Consider the following 21,481-nt stretch of genomic DNA (forward strand, 5'->3'; position numbering starts at 1 on the left):
TGATAGTGCTTCCTGGGATGAAACTTCCTTGTCTTGCACCATGTGAAGTGTGCTTTCCAAGTGTCATGGTAGACTTTGTTGAGAAGTGAATTGCTTGTTTAAGCAAGAGATAGCAGGTTCTACAATAGGAATGGACTCCTAATAAATATCTCTTTAACAGGTTATTATTAAACAAAACGCTTGGAAGGTGAAATTAACTTATCAGAATTAAACCAGTAATGTAAAAAAACAGCTTGCAGTAGCAAATATACTGGGAAAGTTTTGACAGGCTGGGGGCTTTTAGGAGAGCCCAGATTGGTAACCTTAGGACTTCACACACAAGCTGTTCCATTTTCAGACATTTACGCATTGAGTCAATAGGAACCAAAATTGTATCTTCAAGCCTAGGAATTATATCAGCAGACTGAACCTCCTCAGACACAAAATCATCCAAATAAGACATTGCACTCCTCATCACCCTCAGCTGCGGGTATTACAGACATGCTCTGGAGAAGACGGCTTGTGACCCCTGCCTTCTGAGTCAGCTATCATGGTAGAGAAATTTGACATAAAATCTGACAAGCTGCAAAAAATGTCCCCTGGATAATGCAGAAAAGGTAGCCACACTGGATGGAGCCAGTGAGGACTCTGATGAGCGGATGAATTCAAGCAGGAAACAATGATTCAGGCTGTGAGCATCAGATGCATAGGAAAAACACTGCAAGCTGCCTCAGAGCTGTTAGTGGATTGTGAGCTGGAAAAGCCTACAGGGCAACTTCCTTTACATATGAACTACCTTACTGCCTGTATGCAAAAGAGTCCCAGCAAGAGGTACCAACAATTCATGTGTTAGGGCAGGAGACTATAGGGAACAACATGCAGGACTGACTCTGTTCACTGCGAGGAGCCATCAGTAATTCACCTTGTGTCAAGGGCGGGAGAAGGAGAGAAGTGCATATCCATAGTAACTGGCGGCACCAGGAACCCAGACACATGCACACAAAGGTCAATGTGTCACAGGCAAAACATGTCACAGTCATAGGCCCACAAGTGTTTGACACATACAATTGTTGCAGCACAGAATCTGCAAATCATAAGCCTTTTCCAAAAAACATCAGGAGACCAAGTAGTACATGACAGAGTGCACAAGACATATTGAAAGAGTGTTGTAGCTCCAGTCTCCATAGAATACTTGCATCATGCAAAGTAAGTGTAGCACCCTTGTCCTAAACAGGACTGCCAATAAATTTAACTGTACTAGTTGGTAGCCTGGCTAATTTGTAGCCTTTGTGATCATTGGATTTTCCTCCAAAGCCTGGTTTAGCTGTGGTTCTTCCCTTTTGTCAATAGGTGGCACTGTTACCTTTGGCATTAGTGTGATGATTTACAGTGAGTCTTTAAGACCGGAAGATTTGACCCCCCTCCCTGACCAGGCCCTATTTTGCGATTCGGCACTGCGTTACTTCAACGGACAATTGCGTGGTCGTGTGACGATTTTATCCAAACAAAATTTACGTCTTTATTTTCCCCACAAATAGAGCTTTCTTTTGGTGGTATTTGATCGCCTGTGTGATTTAAAATTTTTGCGCTATCAACAAAAAAAGAGCGACAATTTTGAAAAAAAATATTTTTCACATTCTGCTATTTAACATTCCCCCCAAAAAAATGTAAAAATCAAAATATTTTAAAATATTAGGCCAATTTGTTTTCTGCTACATGTTTTTGGTAAAAAAAATGCAATAAGCGTATTTTGATTGGTTTGCGCAAAAGTTATCGCGTTTATTAACTACGGGAAAGATTTATGTCATTTTTATTGTTTTTTTTTACTAGTAATGGGGGCGATCTGCAATTTTTTGCGGGACTGCGACATTGCGGCGGACAGATTGGACCCCTAACTGACATTTTTTACACTTTTGGGGGTACCAGTGACATTACTACAGTAATCAGTGCTATAAATATGCACTGTTACTGTAATAATTACACTGGCAGGGAAGGGGTTAACCCTATGGGTGATCAAAGGGTTAAATGTATGCCTCATGCTTACTGACGTATGTGGGGGGGGGGGGGGGTTCTGTGACACAGACAGAGATCGCAGGTTCAACTATGCTGAATCCTGTGATCTCTCCCTGTCTGTCACTGAGAAGATCCGCCTGCTTTGTTTACATGAGCAGGCGGGTCTTCTCACACTTTCCCCGACGACAGTGGGAGACCACTAGGAGTCCAGCGGCGTAGGAGCCGACCTGCCGCAATAGTATTACTGTGAGCGGTCGGCAAGTGGTGAAGGATATTTATACTTTTCTTAGCCAATCATTCTGGTCATTGAGCATGCTGGGAGAAGGTATTTTTTTGGAGGAGGTCAGGTGATCTGGGCCTTTTCCACCCAGACTGGGTGGATGTGTGAGGAATAGCTAATGCTGGGTAGGCCTGAAGCCTGAGGCCTAACCATGTGCTCAAGGCTTTGCAAGGGAGAGCCTGTGCACTGCCTTGAAGCATGGAGGAAAGGATGGAGACCTGAGATAAATTACTAGAGGTAACTCGTTCATGGACTGAGGAAGCCATGGAGAGCCTGGGAAAGCGTCAAAATGGAATCATCCAGAGAGTTCCTGCACCTTCTGTCAGTTTTGTTGCTATAGGAGACAGCCTATGCTACAAAGTACAGATTGCTGGTTTCAGCTAAAAGGCTCTTTTTCTGTACTGCTGTCTACCTTTTTCTACATTTTTTTCTAAGGAGTCTGCCATTCTGCTGGGTGTCCTGTGCCCTACCCCTCTCTCCCACATTTTTCCTGTTTTGAGAAAAATTCTCTTTGTTCAAGCAAAAAATTGACTGGAGCCCATCTTTCTACCTTGTACACCACCCATCATGCCTAGTAACTTGCACCCTGAGGAGGAATGTCCAGCCCTCCGTGTCTCTGGGGGTCACCACCAGGCCTCTGGAGCTTGGGGGGGGGGGGGGGAGGGGGCGGCGCTACATAAGGCAGCACAATTCTCCAATAGTCAACTCCTAAAGGGGGTGGAACAAGAGACACAGTACACATAAAAATAGAAAGAGGATTGAGCAATCGTCATACTGGTATCTGCATTCACCTCCCAGTGCAGTCCAATGTAATCAAAAAACGACGTGCAAAAAGGTTTGTGTGAACAAGAGAGTCACACTAAAAAGTGGTTACCTAAAAGGGGCAAACACAATATGCCAGAAATTAATAAGAATAATAACGTTTATACCAAATTAAATATTTACTTGTACAAAAAAAGATAAAATCCAAAAAAAGTGTTATCTGTGGGCCCATTCAGTGGCTACAGCGGCGACATCATGTTATTTTAATCTGGGGTAGACAATGTTTTCTGGGGTTTGGTGATGGATGTGTTTTTTGGATTCTATCTTTTTTTGTACAAATAAATATTCAATTTTAAAATAAATAAACTTCATTATTCTTATTAGTGTGTGTCATATTGCATTTGTCTCTTTTACAGAGGATATAAAAAGTCTACACACCCCTGTTAAAATGTCAGGTTTCTGTGAGACAAAAACATGACAAAGATAAATCCTTTCAGAACTTTTCCCACCTTTAATGTGACCTATAAACTGTACAGCCCAAATGGAAAAAGAAAATGAAACCTTTGGGGGGGGGGGGGAGTAAAAATAAAAAACTAAATAATGTGGTTGCATAAGCGTGCACACCCTCTTATAATTGAGGATGAAGCTGTAATGGAGATGTGCAGCCCAAGCTCTTTTGGCTGCACATCTCCTATGGATCACAGGAGTGCAGTTCATTCTTTCCGTACCTGATGACAAATTTTCCCACGAATCGCTATCGCTGAGTTCTTCAAGTAACTCAGTTTCCCTGTCGCTGTTTTCCAGTTGGTCTAAAAGCGCTTTTGCACAAAAAGAACGCTTTTTGGACGCCATGGTCGTTCTCTATTTTCCAGGCACAAAGAACTGGAAAAGCACAGGCAGGGCACTGGAAAAGCCACCAGGTGCAATCCTGTGGTGAAATGGCATGATACACTGTAATCCGTTAGGATCACAGATTTGTATAATGTCACTTAGTGTATTTACACTTTTGAATTTGAGGCCGGTTCCACCCCCCCTGTGTCACAATGCTCGCAGGGAAGGAAACCGAAAAGCAAGAGCCGGCATCTACAAGTGGGATCTGTGGAAGTGTCAGAGCCTGGGGAGAGCGGTGCTGGCGGCTCTTCTCTCAGTCTCCACCCGGTGTTTTTTCTTTCAATTCTGGAACACCCCTATTGGGAGGACCTATCTTCCAGGAGTGGATGCTGGAGTCAAGGGATTGATGGTATCTAATGGTGCAAGATCTTTGGTTATACTCAAAGGAATAATATTCTAGGAGAAACACAGATGGGATGTGTACCTCTGAGCCTACTATAACATTCAGTTGGTAAGAAGCTAGTCACTACAATTTTGCACAGCATGAGGTGTTACACGGAGAGGAGGGGAATTTGCACTGGGAAGATCACAGGCTCGCTAATCATTCTGGTTGCAGTATATCATATTCAGTCTGGTCATCTACAGTGCATTTCCAGCCCCACACACGTTTAAGGTGGATTGTTTTTCTCACCTGCATTCACCTGTAGCACCTTTATGAGAAGGGATCACCCCGACATCAATTTGTTTGAGAGACTCTTTCTCTTTGGACACTTGTCTGGACAATTTTAAGTTTATGTTGCATTGAGCATTGCACATAGCACCTAATGTGGAGGGAACACTTAATTCACCATTGATTTTTTATTTATTTTTGATATTTGCAATTTTATTATATTTCCATATTTATATGTTGTCATGTATCATTTGTGTATCTGATGCATTGTTTGCACACATTTATGTGATGTGGGTTTTTTAGACACATAGGACACTGTAGGTAATTGCTTTTTAGTGCGACTCTTTGGACACAGTACACATGCCAAGCTCCCAAAGAAAAAAGGGGGCAGCCCCTAGCACTTAACCCAGTGGCGGTCTGGAGAGTAAAACCAAAAATTAAACATCACTGTTTAGATGACAACGGATAATTACCTATAGTAATATATGCACTACATGAATAATCAAACCAAGAATAAACCAATTAATGCTTCAATAGCCACGACCTCAATTTAGGAAAAGTTAGTATACTAAAAGATATATAAAAGCTACCAATAAAGCACACCTGCCACTTATCCCAAGGAGAGCTGCCTTATACACTTAAAGGCAACTTTATTATTAGGTACACCTTGCTTGTACCGGGTTGGACCTCATTTTGCCTTTGGAACTGCCCTAATTCTTTGTAGCATAGATTCACCAAGGTGTTGGAAACATTCCTCAGAGATTTTGGTCCATAGTGACATGATAGCATCACTCAGTTGCTGCAGATTTGTCGACTGCACATCCATGATGCGACTCTCCCGTTGCACCACATCCCAAAGGTGCTGTACTGGATTGAAATCTGGTGACGGTGGAGGCCAATGGAGTACAGTGACCTGTTCAAGAAACCAGTGGTGAGATGATTTGAGCTTTGTGACATGGTACATTATCCTGCTGGAAGGAGTCATCAGAAGATGAGTACACTGAAGTCATAAAGGGATGGACATGGTCAGCAACAATACTCAGGTAGGCCGTAGCATTTATGTTCAATTGGTACTAAGGTGCCCAAAGTGTGCCAAGAAAATATCTCCCACACCATTACACCACCAGCCTGAACTGTTGACAAGGCAGGATGAATCCATGCTTTCATGTTGTTTATGCCAAATTCTAGTGAGCCTGTGCAAATTGTAGCCTCAGTTTTTTGTTCTTAGCTGACAGGAGCAGCACTTGGTGTGTCTTCTGTTGCTGTAGCCCATCTGCTTTAAGGTTCAATCTATTGTGCATTCAGAGATGGTATTCCGAATACCTTGGGTAGAACAAATGGTAATTTGAGTTACTGTTGCCTTTCTATCATCTCAAACCAGTCTACCCATTCTCCTCTGACCTCTGACATCAACAAGGCATTTTCGCCCACACAACTCCTGCTCCCTGGATATTTTCCTTTTTCTGGACCATTGTCTGTAAACCCAAGAGATGGTTGTGCATGAAAATCGCAGTACATCAGCAGTTTTTGAAATACTCACCACCTCTAGATGCCTAAATGCATTGAGTTGCTGCCACGTGATTGGCTGATAAGCAATTTGTGTTACCAACCAATTGAACAGGTGTACCTAATAAAGTGGCCGGTGAGTGTATATGGTTTCAACAGTGCTACCACTGCATGGACAAAAAATGTCCACAAGTAGAGCGATCTGTGAAAAAAAAGAATCAGCACAGGCAAAAGCATAAGTGCATCCTGATGCAAAACATTAACAAGCACATACAAACGCCTCTCTCTAAGGGCACCATAAAAAGGAAAACACAGTGTCAAAGCTTATATCAAAATTGTGCACAGTTACAATCACATTGTCTTTAGATTCATAACGTTGTTATCCATTGTGTTATATTTGGACTCAAAGATGGTCATATATCATTCATATGTAGTTTGTTTCAAAGGGTCCTCCTCCTTTATTAGAGATGATAAGAAAGGCATAATAATAATAATCAAGATGATAACATAAATCTTCCCTGCTAGGTCACTGTGTGCCAAAGAACACTCATTGGACAACGCACGAAACATCATCAAGTTGTTTTTTTTTTGTTCTTATAATACACTGTATGCACTCCTTAGGACAGAGGACCATATCCACTCAACACTTGCACTTAAATAAACTCCTTGGGGACCCCCACCAGGTCCCTGAAATCTGATCTGATGGAGGTATCCATGTCTATGGCCTAAACCACCATAATGATGTACTGTGGGCCAGAAAATTATCCATCCAACACCGTGGGGCTAATGATGAACTGTCTGTAGAGTGCAACAAGCAAAGGCCAGTGCAAGAAGGTCACATTACAGGCAGGCCCGTGTCTTCATCAAGGCGGGATCTACACTGAACAAAATTATAAAGGCAACACTTTTGTTTTTGCCCTCATTTTTCATGAGCTGAACTCAAAGATCTAAGACTTTTTCTATGTACACAAAAGGCCTATTTCTCTCAAATATTGTTCACAAATCTTTCTAACTCTGTGTTAGTGAGCACTTCTTCTTTGCTTAGATAATCCATCCACCTCACAGGTGTGGCATATCAAGATGCTGATTAGACAGCATGATTATTGCACAGGTGTGCCTTAGGCTTGCCACAATAAAAGGCCACTCTAAAATGTGCAGTTTTATCACACGGCACAATGCCACAGATGTCCCAAGTTTTGGGGGAGCGTGCAATGGGCATGCTGACTGCAGGAATATCCACCAAAGCTGTTGCCCGTGAATTGAATGTTCATTTCTCTACCATAAGCCGTCTCCAAAGGCATTTCAGAGAATTTGGTGGTACATCCAAGCGGCCTCACAACCGTAGACCACGTGTAACCACACCAGCCCAGGACCTCCACATCCAGCATCTTCACCTCCAAGATCGTCTGAGACCAACCACCCGGACAGCTGCTGCAACATTCGGTTTGAATCACCAAAGAATTTCTGCACAAACCGTCAGAAACCGTCTCAGGGAAGCTCCTCTGCATGCTCGTCATCCTCATCGGGGTCTCCACCTGACTGCAGTTTGTCGTTGTAACCGACTTGAGTGGGCAAATGCTCACATTCAATGGCGTCTGGCACTTTGGAGAGGTGTTCTCTTCATGGATGAATCCTGATTTTCTTAGATCTTTGAGTTCAGCTCACGAAAAATAGGGGCAAAAAAAAGTGTTGCGTTTATAATTTTGTTCAGTATAGGTATGACCCCAAAGCAGCATCGAAAATTAGCATGTCCAGAAAACTACAAAAGGAGCTCTCTTGCCTCTGTAGTAAATGAAGAAGCTTGGCTGAAGGAAAAATATACTGATAAAAAGGGATAAATGTGGAGTCGCTAGCTGCAGCCGTTGAGTCTTTTCACTATAATAACAGGTTGCCAGCAGCCGCAGCTATAGCACTAATAATAGGGGACAGCTTACAGCAGCAGCGGTCACTGAGAGACCGCTTTAAAAAAAAGAGTGAAAAATTTTTTTTTTTTTTTTTTTTAATCGTGTTTAAGTCTAACTGTGGTCTAACTGTGGTTTTACTGATTGGGATTAGATCCATTCTAATGATGCTTGCACAAGGGGCATATAGCTTCTGTGTATGCAATTTTGGAGTTTTAGTGTGTCTGGGAGGCCCTGCTGCTTGTCAGGCTGAAATGGACTAAAATTACTTGCACAGCAACGGACATAACCCAATAGTATACACTTTTATAATACATGGGGAGGTAGATATTATAGAAGATACAGTGCACCTGGAAGTATTCACAGTGCTTCAGTTTTCCACATTTTTTATGTTGCAGCCTTATTCCAAAATGGATTCAATTCATTAGGCTTCTCAAAATTCTACAAACAATACCCCATAATAACAACTTGAAAGAAGTTTGTTTAAAATCTTTGCAAGTTTATTAAAAATAGAAAACAAAAAAAAAATCCCATGTACATAAGTATTCATAGCCTTTGCTCAATGCTTTGTTGAAGCACATTTCGCACCAATTACAGCCTCATGTTTTTTTTAGTATGATTCTACAAGCTTGGCACACCTATTTTTAGGCAGTTTCTCTTTGCAGGACCTCTCAAGCTCCATCAGGTTGGATGGGGAGCGTCCGTGCACAGCTATTTTCAGATTTCTCCAGGGATGTTCAATTGGGTTCAAGTCTGGGCTCTGGCTGGGCCACTCAAGGACATTTACAAAGTTATCCTGTATCCACTCCTTCGTTATCTTGGCTGTGGTCCAGAACGCTTTGGAGCAGGGTTTCATCAAGGATGTCTCTACATTGCTGCATTCATCTTTCCCTCGATCCTGCATAGTCTCTCAGTTCCTGCCACTGAAAAACCTCCCCACAGAATGATGCTGCCACCACCATGCTTCACTGTAGTAATGAGATTTGCCAGGTAATGAGTGGTGCCTGGTTTCCTCCAGACATGACGCTTGCCATTCAGGCCAAAGAGTTCAGTCTTTGTTTCATCATACCAGAAAATTTTGTTTCTTATGGTTTGAGAGTCCTTCAGGTGCCTTTTGGCAAACTCCAGGCAGGCTATCATGTGCCTTTTTACTGAGGAGTGGCCTCCATCTGGCCACTCTAACATACAGGCCTGATTGGTGGAGTGCTGCAGAGATGATTGTTCTTCTGGAAGGTTCTCCTCTCTCCACAGAGAAACACTGGAGCTCTGTCAGACTGACTATCGGGTTCTTGGTCATCTCCCTGACTAAGGTTCCTTTTTCCCAATCGCTCAGTTTGGCCAGGCGACCTGCTCTAGGAAGAGTCCTGGTTGTTACAAACTTCTTCCATTTATGGATGATGGAGGCCACTGCACTCATTGGGACCTTCAATACTGCAGACATTTTTCTGTACCCTTCTTCAGATCTGTGCCTCGATACAATCCTGTCTCAGAGTTGTACAGACAATTCCTTAGACTTCATGGCTTGCTTTGTGCTCTGACATAAACTGTTAACTGTGGGACCTTATACAGACAGTTGTGTGCCTTTCCAAATCGTGTCCAATCAACTGAATTTACCACAGGTTGACTCCAAACACATTGTCGAAACATCCCAAGGATAATCAATGGAAACAGGATGCACCTGAGCTCGATTTTGAGTGCCATGGCAAAGGCTGTGAATACTTACAGTATGTACATGTGATTTTTTTCATTTTTAATACATTTGCAAAGATTTCAAACAAACTTTTTTCACGTTCTCATTATGGGGTATTGTTTGTAGAATTTTGAGGAAAATAATGAATTTAATCCCTTTTGGAATAAGGCTATAACATAAAAAAATGTGGTGACATTAAAGCACCATGAACACTTTCTGGATGCACTGTATACTATATATTATAGGCCATCAAAGTGAAGATAATATCTGAGTGCCGCGCTGTCCACTATGATTCAATGTAAAACTCACCACCCATAACAATATACAAAAATAAAGTGGTGTTTGTGCAATGCAACTATAGAAATGCCCTTCTTTAAAACATGTGCAAATTTACCCATGCGCTACACTGTGTCTGGTATAAATAATGTTTATAATGAACAAATGGTAAATGAGATGGTTGAATCTATCTATTAGGTTAAATGATGGATATTGCTGCCAACACCTATAGTGTCTCCACATACACCATGCAATACTGAACCAAAAATAGTGTGGCTCTAAAACCCAATAATATAACACAGATATTTAACTAAAAAAAATCTACAGTATATACTGTATATCAACATTCAAAATATATGCTCTCAAACTGTAAAATAATTCATTGTTACTACTGTATGATAAAGAATCCATAGTAATCACCTCTAAATTATAATAGGGGAAAATTAAAAAGAAAAATAATAGAAAAAAAAAGTGATAATCAGCCCATGTAAGCTCTATTGCATACCTCCCAACTCTCTGAAATGGGAATGAGGGACACCTATAAGCAAAAATATGTAGGCATAGGACACACCCCGTTACACCCTCCTTAAAGGAGAATTGTACAACTACTGTTCCTTTATACTGGCTTTTGGAACTTTCAAATGCAGCATTTTAGAGTTTTGTTAGCTAAAAAGTGCATTTTATATACAACTATATAGATCAGACCAAAATGAGGGACAAATGAGGAGGAAATGAGGGACAGTCCCTCAAAATCAGGGACTGTTGGGAGCTATGCTATTGGGCAGTGTTGGGCAATCCAAAATTCAGTGCTGTAAAAACCACAATAAGTGAATGCAAATAAAAATTCTTTACAATATTCGGGGGAGAAGCCTACGAATGGCGCCCAGAGTGGAATTGTAGGCCACATTCTCACATAAAACTTATTAAATAATAACCATGACTCTCAGTTCTTTGGCAAGAAAAGGCCGCGGCACTCTTTATTGGTTTAATATAATTGAAATCATAAACACTTAATTGCTTGTATAAATACTCAAATACCAAATAAACTTGTAATTGCTCAGTTATACACAACTCAAGCAAAATAAACATCAATAACCATCTGAAAACAACGTCCCCACCAGCCGGGCTTGAGAATCAAGGACGGCCCTGCCCCACCACCGCGGCCCTCTCTATGCAAGACTGTAGTCCCACATTAAAAATGTCAATACCGACATCCGACAGGTGAACTCCATCCTGGCGATAAAGACCTTGAATACCTCCCTCCAAATCGACATGTCGGTAGGATGGCAGCCTATAATCGGCATGAACTTTTCCATGGCCCTATTAACCCTTTTCCTCATCTTCTCCATAACTTTCCTCTGTGACGAGGACAGCCAGGGAAGACGAGGAACTATTTCTGAGAAAACCACCACAGTTCCTGGGGACGAAAGAGAAAATAAACGCAAGTCCTGCTTAATTTTAAATAATAAATCCAGAGTCTTAACACTACCTAAATCATTACCCCCAGCGTGAACTATCAATATGGATGGGCGAGGCCATATCTGAAACAACCTGGACAGGTGAAAATAAAGCTGGTACCACTGTAGGCCTCTAATTCCTCTCCAATATAACTTAAATTCCGGAGGCATTGCTAAATTCGTACTGTAAATACGTTGCGCTGCTCTCTTCCTTGCCCAATAAATGAAGGAGTGTCCTATAATCCAAACTGTGCGCTACAAACCTGAGAATTAAATAAACAAATTAGGTCTTACATATAATTTAAAACAATTCGACCTCCACCTTCCCATATTCTTTATTACCCCATCTGAAAACCCTTTCCTGGCCGCCTCGGAGGCTGCTCCTATCCAGAAAGAGTGTGAAGAGAACTTAAAATCTTTCAAACCCAAATACATTAAACATTTATGCAGTATGAAATCAAATTGGTACTTCGTGAGCGGGACAGAGTCCACATGAATCAAAAGCTGCCTACTACCTCCCGGCCTTACTCCCAAATATTGCTTGACCAATGCCACAGGGCACACTCCCCCGTTATGCTGGGCCTTAAGCGTAACTCCCACTCCTCTCCCCGTAGCATCCGTCTTCGAGCGGTGTAACCAAATATGAATCATTTCGTGGCCAACCACCACCTGGTCAAATAACAGGCCGCCATCAGCCTTCTTTGATAAAGGTAGTAGCTCGGAAATACGGAGCGCCCCAAAAAAGGCCAAGGCGAAGGTCGTTCTGAAAAGCAATGCTTCATAATCCGATACACAAACCGCAGAGGTTGCCCTACAAATATCCGCCAGTAGCTCAATTGAAATAGGCCGCCTGCTATCCACCACAGTTACTGCTTTCCTATACCCCTTCAATGACTGTTGCACTGAAAAATATGCTGTGCAAGCTCGGAAACCCTTCAGGCGGCAGAAAAAAGAAATGCCCGCCAGCGTTTTCCTCACATAACTGTAAGAGTATTCCTGCTGAATCAATGATGCTACAAACTCAAGAACCAAAACCTCCTCCGGGCAACCATCCATCCGACCCCTTGCTTCCGTGAAGGTCAACCAGTTCCTCCAGGCAGCAGAATAGCTCGCCCAGGTTTTAGGAGCCACCGATTCCCTCAATCGCTCTCCTGATCAAATCCCAACAATCTCCCATACATGGCTTGGGCATTCGGTACCCCTCACGTCCGCCTCCGGCAACAGCTGGCGAAAACGGTCCATCTGAAACCGAGATAATGCGTCGGCCAGATTATTCAGCACTCCCGGTGTGTACTTAGCCTTCAGCCATATGTTAAGTTGTAAACCTAAAAGAACAATTCTCCTAAGCACTTTGATCACAAAGACGGATTTTGAGGATAAACAGTTTACTGCGAACAAGACCCCTTTGTTATCCGTCTCAACTAAAAGTCGTCTATTCGCAAAAAACTCACCCCATAACTCTAAAGCCACCAGTATCGGAAACAGTTCCAACAAAACCACCGTTTTCGTCAAACCTTCTCGTTTCCATGAGTCAGGCCACTCAGCACAACACCAATGTGTCTGCCATATAGCCCCAAAACCTTTAGAGCCCGCCGCGTCTGTGAACAAGTGAAAATCCGGAGCAAAAACAAAATCTGCTTGAAAAAACGAACGACCATTATATTTGTCAAAAAATTCAGCCCAGACCAATAGGTCCTCCTTCAGGGCTCCATTCATCCTGATATGGGCAAACAGGGATTTCAAGCCTGACATAGAAAGGTAGAGACGCCGTGAAAAAACCCGGCCCATAGGCATAATCCTGCATGCAAACGCCAGCAGGCCTAGAAAGGACTGCATTTCCTTCAACAGTACCTTTTTCCTAGCCAAAAACCGCCTAGTAAGAGATCTCAATCTTTCCAGCTTATCCATTGGCAAATGAAACTCCATACAATTGGTATCAATATGGATACCTAGAAAGACCATCTCCGTGGCAGGTAAGCAAGTCTTTTCTTCCGCCAACGGAACCCCAAATTCCTCTGCAATCTCCCGGAAATTCTGCAACAATTTTAAACAATCCTCCGCTCCAGGCGGACCGACAAACAAAAAGTCGTCTAAATAGTGCATCACTCCCACGCTACCCGACCTACAGGACACCACCCAGTGTAAGAAAGAAGAAAATGCCTCAAAATACGCACAGGACAGCGAGCATCCCATCGGAAGGCTTTTATCGAAATAGTACAAACCGTCCAACTGAAAACCCAGGGAATTAAATGCCAATGGTGACACCGGTAACAGCCAAAAAGCGGACTTCACGTCCGCTTTCGCTAGCAACGCCCCTCGGCCAAAAGTTTTAATTTTCGCCACAGCTTCCTCAAACGTAGCATACGATACGGAACACAAATTCTCATCAATATCGTCGTTAAGCGAACTTCCCAACGGGTAAGAGAGATGATGAATAACCCGAAACTCGTTCGGCTCTTTCTTAGGGACTACTCCCAAGGGGGAAATCCGAAAATTATCAAATGGTGGATGCTCAAAAGGGCCTGCCACCCTACCCAATTCAATTTCCTTACCAATTTTATCCTGGACCACCTGTGGGAAATTCTCAACAGACTTCAAATTGCTCACTTCCAAACACCCTTCCCCTGAAAAGGAAGGCAAAGGAAAGCCATTCTCAAAGCCATCAGTGAGGAAACGCGCCTTCTCCCTGTTTGGGTAACTGTCCAACCATGGCCGCATTTTTTCCAGCCTCACAGGCGTGCAGGCTTTTTGGAAAAATATCCTTTTGTGATTGCGACCCTGAAGCAGCATTTTTCCTGAAGGATTTAACTTCTGGATGCGGGCCCGCACAAAAAGAACATTCGTGCTTATAGCGACAGGACGCGTTCTAACGACACTGACTGTCGTTGAACGCAAAACAGCATCCCTTGCGATATGCTACTGCCTGATTACTAGGTAGTGGTTGTCTAGTCACAGCCTGCCTCTGAGGGGAAATCAAATTCAACCAAAGGCCCACGTCCTTCATACCCCACCTTAGAGAGGGGTGGACAGATAGCTTCTGACGAAACGACTCGTCATAGTAGTACCAGCCCAATCCCCCAAAACCCTTATAGGCTTCCAGTACATGATCAAGGTGTTGAAATAAGCCCCCGCACCTTTCAGGGTGCCTTTCCGCCATTACCCCGGAAAAAATGCAAAATGCTTGCAACCAGTTATGAAATGACCTGGGGGCCCCCCTGCGCCTCTCCTCCTCCTGTTTTTCTTCCCTCCTATCCGACTTATTCGACAAATCCTTATGCGTAGGCAAAAGTGATAATATGTCAACAAATTCCCCCTTCCATATTTTTTCCTTGACCCCCAAGCTCAGGTGGTAACCCAGAGGCGACATTTCACAAGGCATCGCATCCTTCATGCAAGCCTCTGGTACACTACAACCCGCCTGTAATGGTGTCTGCACAGAAAACATATTAGAGTCATTAGCAACATTATGGTCAACATGCGAACACAAACGGTTAATAACAGGGGGAATAGAGACAGTGGACACAGCAGGCGAAAACACAGGTTCACAGTTTGCCAGCTGCTGTGCAGACATAGGAGGAGCAGAAGGAGCAACATGGGAAAAGGACTTCACAATGGACGACAAAGAGTTAATTAAAGCAGACAAATTATGCATTTCTGATAACTCACCCACCGCCGGAGGGCGAGACAGCTTGCTGTCCCACCTCTCCCAGCAGCGCTGTAGCAGCTGTTACATTTGGCCATTGTTGTACTGCAGCCGAGCCAGCAGCAGGTGTCGCCCTGACATTCACAGGGATAGCTTGTGGTGGTGATGGCAGCCGCCCTCTTGCCACCTCATGGTTCGCTGTTGCAGTCTCAGTCCGCCCTCCCCCACCCCTTCTAGGAGACAGGGAGGCTCGTCTTCTTTTCCTTGATGCTCGGCGCATGCGCCCTTGCGCCGTCTTCGCCGCCATGCTTCTCCGGCGTCTTCTCCCTCTCCTTCTAGCTCTGGTCAGGCATCCCGGAGCGTCCGCAGGAGGCTCAGCTCTAGCCTCCATCACTGTACGGGAAACTGTATTCACAGCTGTGGTCGGCTCCTGCTGCGGAACCTCTTCAGGCATATTAAGGCAATGCCTCAGCCAGGCCTCTCCACCTTCACTCTCCGCCTTTTCTATGAGCTGCCTCAAAAGGGACTCCATGCTGTCAGGTAAGCAGACACAACTTTCCTCGGTGTGCTCTTCGGTGCAAAGGGAAGAACTCCAGACTGCACCAATCTTAAATAGCCTCTGCTCCAGCCACTGGAATATTCCTTGATAACTGATTGGCCATTACCTGTTACCTCTAGCCAGGTATAATTTAACCACATAAATGCCTAATAATAACCACAGCAACCCTATGAATCTAAACCTTAACTGCTTACAGGTGGGGTGGCCACAATTCCACACAAGTGGCCACATACTGTGCCCCCTTATATAGGAGCTTGTGCTAGGAGCTCCAGGCAGCCATCCTTTCAATGAAGCACTAGACCAGTGATCCCCCTTCCACCCCACCCTCTATTCAGCCCATCGCTGTCTCTCCTCTTCCCTTCTGTTTAGGAGGGCCTGGAATCCCTCACCGGTTTGGCCGTGGTCCGCAGGAGCAGAGGAACCTGACAGGCAGAGAGCCGACGTCTTCGTGGGGTCCCGGGAGTGCGGGTGGGCCGACGCTCACTGAGTTGATAAGGGAGACTTCGGCCAGAGACAGAGGAAGCTGAGAGTAGCTGAAGGGATCTGGAGGCTGCCGACAACGCTCAGAGGTACACGGGAGAGCACAGGAGAGAGCTGGCAAGTCAGAAAGAGAGCGGAGAGATTTGCCAAGGGCTCTGAATCAGAGAGGACAGAGCAAGGATCTGATGCACAGAGGAGTCGGTGTATGAGGGAGCAGCTCCAGCAAAAAAGAAAGGGAACCCCAAAAGCTGCACCAACAGAGTCCTCCTGGAGTTCCCCCTGATCTAAAACAACTTCTCAGGGAGAAAAGTTGATCTCCCATCGCCTGTTAAGCTGATAAAAGATCGCAGATCCCCTTAACAAACCCCGGCTCAGTGGCGAGTGGTGAGTTTTTTTTTTACTATTCATAATTTTTTCTGAACCTCTTGAACTTGTGATGAACTGCTCAGACTACGTATTGTTTTATGTTGGCTGTGTTCACACAACACACTGGCAGAAGACATTAGTAGATTTTCTTTCTCTCACACGGGGTTTCAGAGAAAACAACATAAGGGGCTGCGATTAAGGGGGGACGGACAATAAGATCCACAAACAAGAGGGGGAAAACAGCAAAGTCACCTAAGATTAGCTCAAGCCCAGGAATAATAAAAAAGTACTTGACTCAAGAAGGAGCCCCACACAAGCAGGCAGTTGAAAAACAACAACAAGGAACCCGTGTAAAACAGGCAGAACTTAAAGACAAAATTGGGCAAAATAGAATACCATTAAAGCGGAGTTTTTTCAATAAAAATACCCCCCGGGACAGTCAGGGCTAGTGCATTTCAGCAATGATAGCCTCTGAACTGTCCCGTTTCACTTACCTTTTAGAAGAAATATTTACCTTGAAAATGTCTTGTCCAGCGCTGTCATCTCAGGTGTGGGCAGCTGAAGCCGGAGCATCCTCTTCGGTGTCCTCTTCGGTGACGTCGGAGTCCCAGAATGCCCTGCTCGTCACCTCCGCTGCAGGCGCGTCATCCCTGCACAGCTTCTGGGCATGCCCAGAAGCTGTTCAGCAGGGAATAACGCGCCCTAACCGGAAGTGACAAGCAGGGCCGATGCAGGCGCATTGGATCTTGGGAGCGATGACGTTCGGCTCCCAGGAGTCAATGCAAGCAGGAAGAGACAGCGTAAATATCCAAGCATGTGCAGTGTTTCTGACTCCTACCCCCATGACTACTTCAAATCACTGAAGTGGTCATGGTGGTTAGAGTGTTCCTTTAATATTTCTCAGAAGAAGTAAACCTCTGTATACTGATTCAATTTCATTTGATCATCCTCTAGTTGTGTTCAATTAGTGCAGGGGGGGGGAGAGGGGAAAGAGGGGAGGCATTTTATTACTTATATACCTTAACTATACAGTAGTATATATTTTATATGCGGCCCAAGAAAATTTCTCTACACTCAATGTGGCCCAGAGAAGCCAAAAGGTTGGAGACCCATGTTTTAAGGGATGGAAAACGATGATCATTTCAGGAATTAAAGCACAGAGGTGGACTGACAAAGTTAAACAAATGGAGTTATCTACAAATCAAACACTTTGTGACACTACTACCACAACCAATTAGGACAGAGGAGAATTTAAACCCAATCGAACGACTATGTAATGCACATGAAACAATAAAATATGGAACATCTCGAATATATAGAATACCTACGGAAATTGGGGGACTGGAAACGCCCACATATATCAAGATATGGAAAGAGGAGTTGGGCATTAAGATAGGCGAGCAACAAGTAGCAAACATGCTGAGATTGGTACATGGGTATGCTACTAATATAGATACAATAGAAATGAACTACAAATGCCTAGCAAGGTGGTATATAACAGAGAAAGCCCAAAAATACCAACAAAGCACCTCCGCCCCATGTTGGAGAGGATGTAATCAGAAAGGTACCATGGCACATATTTGGTGGGAGTGTATAAAAATTAAGGAATATTGGCAGGAGATACAACATTATATTAAGCAGATGACTGGAGAGGGGATACTAAACGCAGCGAAAGGAACAATCCCAAAAAAATGGTTAGACCCGGGTAAACCCTCCATAACAGAGTGGTATGATAGAATAAAGTACATATACAAAATGGAATATCTGTGTAGAGGAGAAGAGGATAAAGTCGAAAAGTGGGAAAGATGGATAGAGTTCAAGAAAACTATGAAATATACAGAGAAATGCATAGAGTAAGAGGGAGGAGGCTAAGAGGAAAAGTGGATGAGTGGGCGAATTGGTAAATGGAAGGGATGAGGAAAAAAGGGTGGTGGGAAGGGATGGGGAAAAGGTAAGTATTGTGTATGTATTGAATTTTATAATTTGATAAACCGGATGATTTCCCTTTGTATATGGAAATAAAAACAAAACCAAATAAAGTGTTAATAGTGCAAATAGTGTAGTAGTTCTATAAAAGTTTTAATAAAATCATAGTAACTTACATTTAACCACTTCCATATCGCCAGCTGTCATATGACGTCCTTAGGTTTGAGTGGAGATATCTGAATGATGCCTGCTGCTGCTACGTCCCTCCCCTCCAGTCGCCCTCCAGTGCTTCTACCTGTGCGATCAGCGAGCCGGAGAATAATCCGCCGGCGGCGGAAGTTTACCGTAGAGCTGATTGAGGACCAGATGGTCCCGGTCATCTCTGTGACCTTCGGAGGCTGGGCGTGACGTTATGACATCACGTCCATCCTTGGCAGATGTACTGTAAACACTGCCGTTTCTTCGGCTGAGATCGTTTTTTTTTTTTTTATCTCAGGCTTTTCAGCCTAGAGGAGAGATCTGGGGACTTATAGATCCCAGATCTTGTTGTAAAGAGGACATGTCATGCCCTATTCCTACTACAAGCGATGTTTACATGCCTTGTAATAGGAACAAATGTGATCAATAAAAAATTAAAATAAAAAATTAAAGTGCCCCTGCAGGCAAAAGCGAACGCATACATAGGTTGCGTACGCATATGTAAACGACATTCAAACCACACGTGAGGTATCACCACAATACCGTGAGAGAAATAATTCTAGCACAAGACCTCCTCTGTAACTCTAAACTGATAACCTGTAGAAAAGTTTAAAGCGTCGCCTATGGAGATTTTTAGGTACCGAAGTTTGGTGTCATTCCACGAGTGTGCGCAATTTTAAAGTGTGAAATGTTGGATATCTATTTACTCGGCATAACATCATCGTTCACATTATGAAAAAATATTGGGCTAACTTTACTGTTTTTTTTTTTTTTTAATTCATGAAAGTGTTTTTTTTTTTTGTGATATAAAAAATTGCAATGGCCGCCATTTTATTCCCTAGGGTTTCTGCTAAAAAAAAAATATATATATATATATATATATATATATATATATATATATATATATAATGTTTGGGGGTTTTAAGTAATTTTCTAGCAAAAAAATACAATGATTTTACATGTAGTAGAGCAATGCCAGAATTGGCCCTTTATGGAAACGGGTAAAAAAAACACATTCAACAGTGAGTGTGAGGGACCACGGATTCATGCAAGCAAAGAACGCTGATAGATCCCACTCAGATCTGTTATAGTGTCAGCAGCAGTCCTAAATTTGTTGTTTTTTATTGATTTACATACGCACTTTATTTGGGTATATTTTTAATTCCAGCTACAGTATTATTCCATTTTATTGATATGTACAATACAGGAGGTATGCTCAAGAGTTATTAATGGTGTTATCTTGAATGGGCAATTTTCTAATATTTTACTTTGGCTCAATATAGTTAAAATTTGTTAGAACAAGTATACAATGTCAAAGGTTGTGAATTTACAGTTTTGCCACTGAGCAAATCGGCGAGTTTCCCAAGAAACAGTATGTTCTCTAGGCATCAACAGACAAACCTCATTTAATCACAAGTCTGTCACTACACAGCAATTTATTGTTTTGACGTGCATTGCATGCTTGTTCAGCTTATGGTAGAGAAGACAGAATCTCTGTCCCTGCTCTTACGTGCCAGTGCTCGATGTCTGAGCGGTCCAGTGTATAATATATGAAAGGATACTAAAACTGCGGTCAGTGATGGCCAAGTGCCAGAGGTTAATTCTGAGATCATCCGCTGACATGTACGTCTCACAGTCGCTGTTGACGGAGATGGAATTGACATGATATGTGTGACCATTAGAAAATATCCTCCTGGGAGTAACTTCTACCATCAAATCCATTGGCTTTAAGACAGGAACCTAAAAACAGAAGAACTATTGTTAAAGAAGTTACATCTTCAGGAAAAGTATTGAAAGAGTAGTCTAGGTCTTTAGTACTAAGGTATAACGTATGCGCCATCTTAAGACACAATTGGGTCCTTGGCAACAAAAGCTCAGTTGGGTCCCCACTCATCTAGCACTTGTGGTACTAAAGCAAGAAGTAAGAGCAATTTTAAAACACAGTGGGTCCTGGACTATGATACCTTAGTTGGGTCCCCACAATATTAAAGTGATTGTTACCCTTAAAAAAAAAAAATAGAGATCCTGTTTCCTTATAGAAGGTTTAACAGCACAGTGCTTGTACTGTCTAACCTGCCCCTCTTAAAACTGTAAAACACCTGGCTGATCCTGCAATTCCTGTGCCCCCCTCTTTGTGCTGACTACGATAATCATGGCTGCTGAGCCCTGACTACCATGGTCTGCCTGCATGCCTCCATCATCTGCTGTATCTCCTCTCTGCTCTCCCCCGTCCTCTCCCCCCTCCCCTCTCTGCCTGTAGGCTCTGGAGTCTGTGTCTCTGTCTCCACTGCTGTTGATAAAAAAGTAAAATGTCACTGCCAGCCCCTTTCTTTTAAGCTCCTGCACTGTATAAGTGTTTGTAAGAAACAAAGCCTCTAAATACCTTTTCAGGCCGGTCACATGACTCCCAGAAGCTCTGTTAACACAATCCAGGGCTACAGCAGGAGGAGCCAAGTGGACAGCCCCGCATCACGTGACTCCCGGCTGACATTAGAGGAAGAGCTCGGCTCCTCCTGCTGTAGCTCTGGATTGTAATATCAGGGCGGCCTGGAGTCACGTGACCGGCCTGAAGATACTTCACAAACAGGTATTTATATGCTTTGTTTATTACAAACACTTATACAGTGCAGGATGGCAGCTTGAAAGAGAAAGGCTGGCAGCAAGGCACAATTTAGGGTTACAAACCCTTTAAGAGGTTCAATCTTTACATTTCAAACCACCTGCAGCCTGTTAGTGTAAAAACCCATTCAATTCTTGGAGGAGACATTACAATTCTGGTGTGATTTATTCACTGTAAGGATTGATTTAGGCTCACCACTAGGATTTGGAAAGTTTGGGTTAAATATTATATTGTGCATATTTTAAATTTGATCAAGAAAAACCACAAACATAAAGATCTCAAAAACTGACAGAAGAAAGTCTCCTTTTTAAAGTGTTCTCTTGG

At 43.2% G+C, this 21,481-nt stretch overlaps 1 protein-coding gene across 5 annotated transcripts in view; it reads right to left on the minus strand.

Annotated features, from left to right (window-relative positions):
• PPP2R2C (protein phosphatase 2 regulatory subunit Bgamma) overlaps positions 1-21,481 on the minus strand; it is a 248,097-nt gene that overhangs the window by 29,858 nt on the left and 196,758 nt on the right. For all 5 annotated transcript variants that reach the window (XM_082266616.1, XM_082266615.1, XM_082266617.1 and 2 more), the window contains one exon: positions 20,100-20,277. In XM_082266616.1, the coding sequence (XP_082122742.1) occupies positions 20,100-20,277 (178 nt within the window). The remainder of the gene's footprint in view (positions 1-20,099; positions 20,278-21,481) is intronic.

This window comes from Pelophylax lessonae (assembly GCF_965119305.1).
Source record: "Pelophylax lessonae genome assembly, chromosome: 1".
Taxonomy (NCBI): domain Eukaryota; kingdom Metazoa; phylum Chordata; class Amphibia; order Anura; family Ranidae; genus Pelophylax; species Pelophylax lessonae.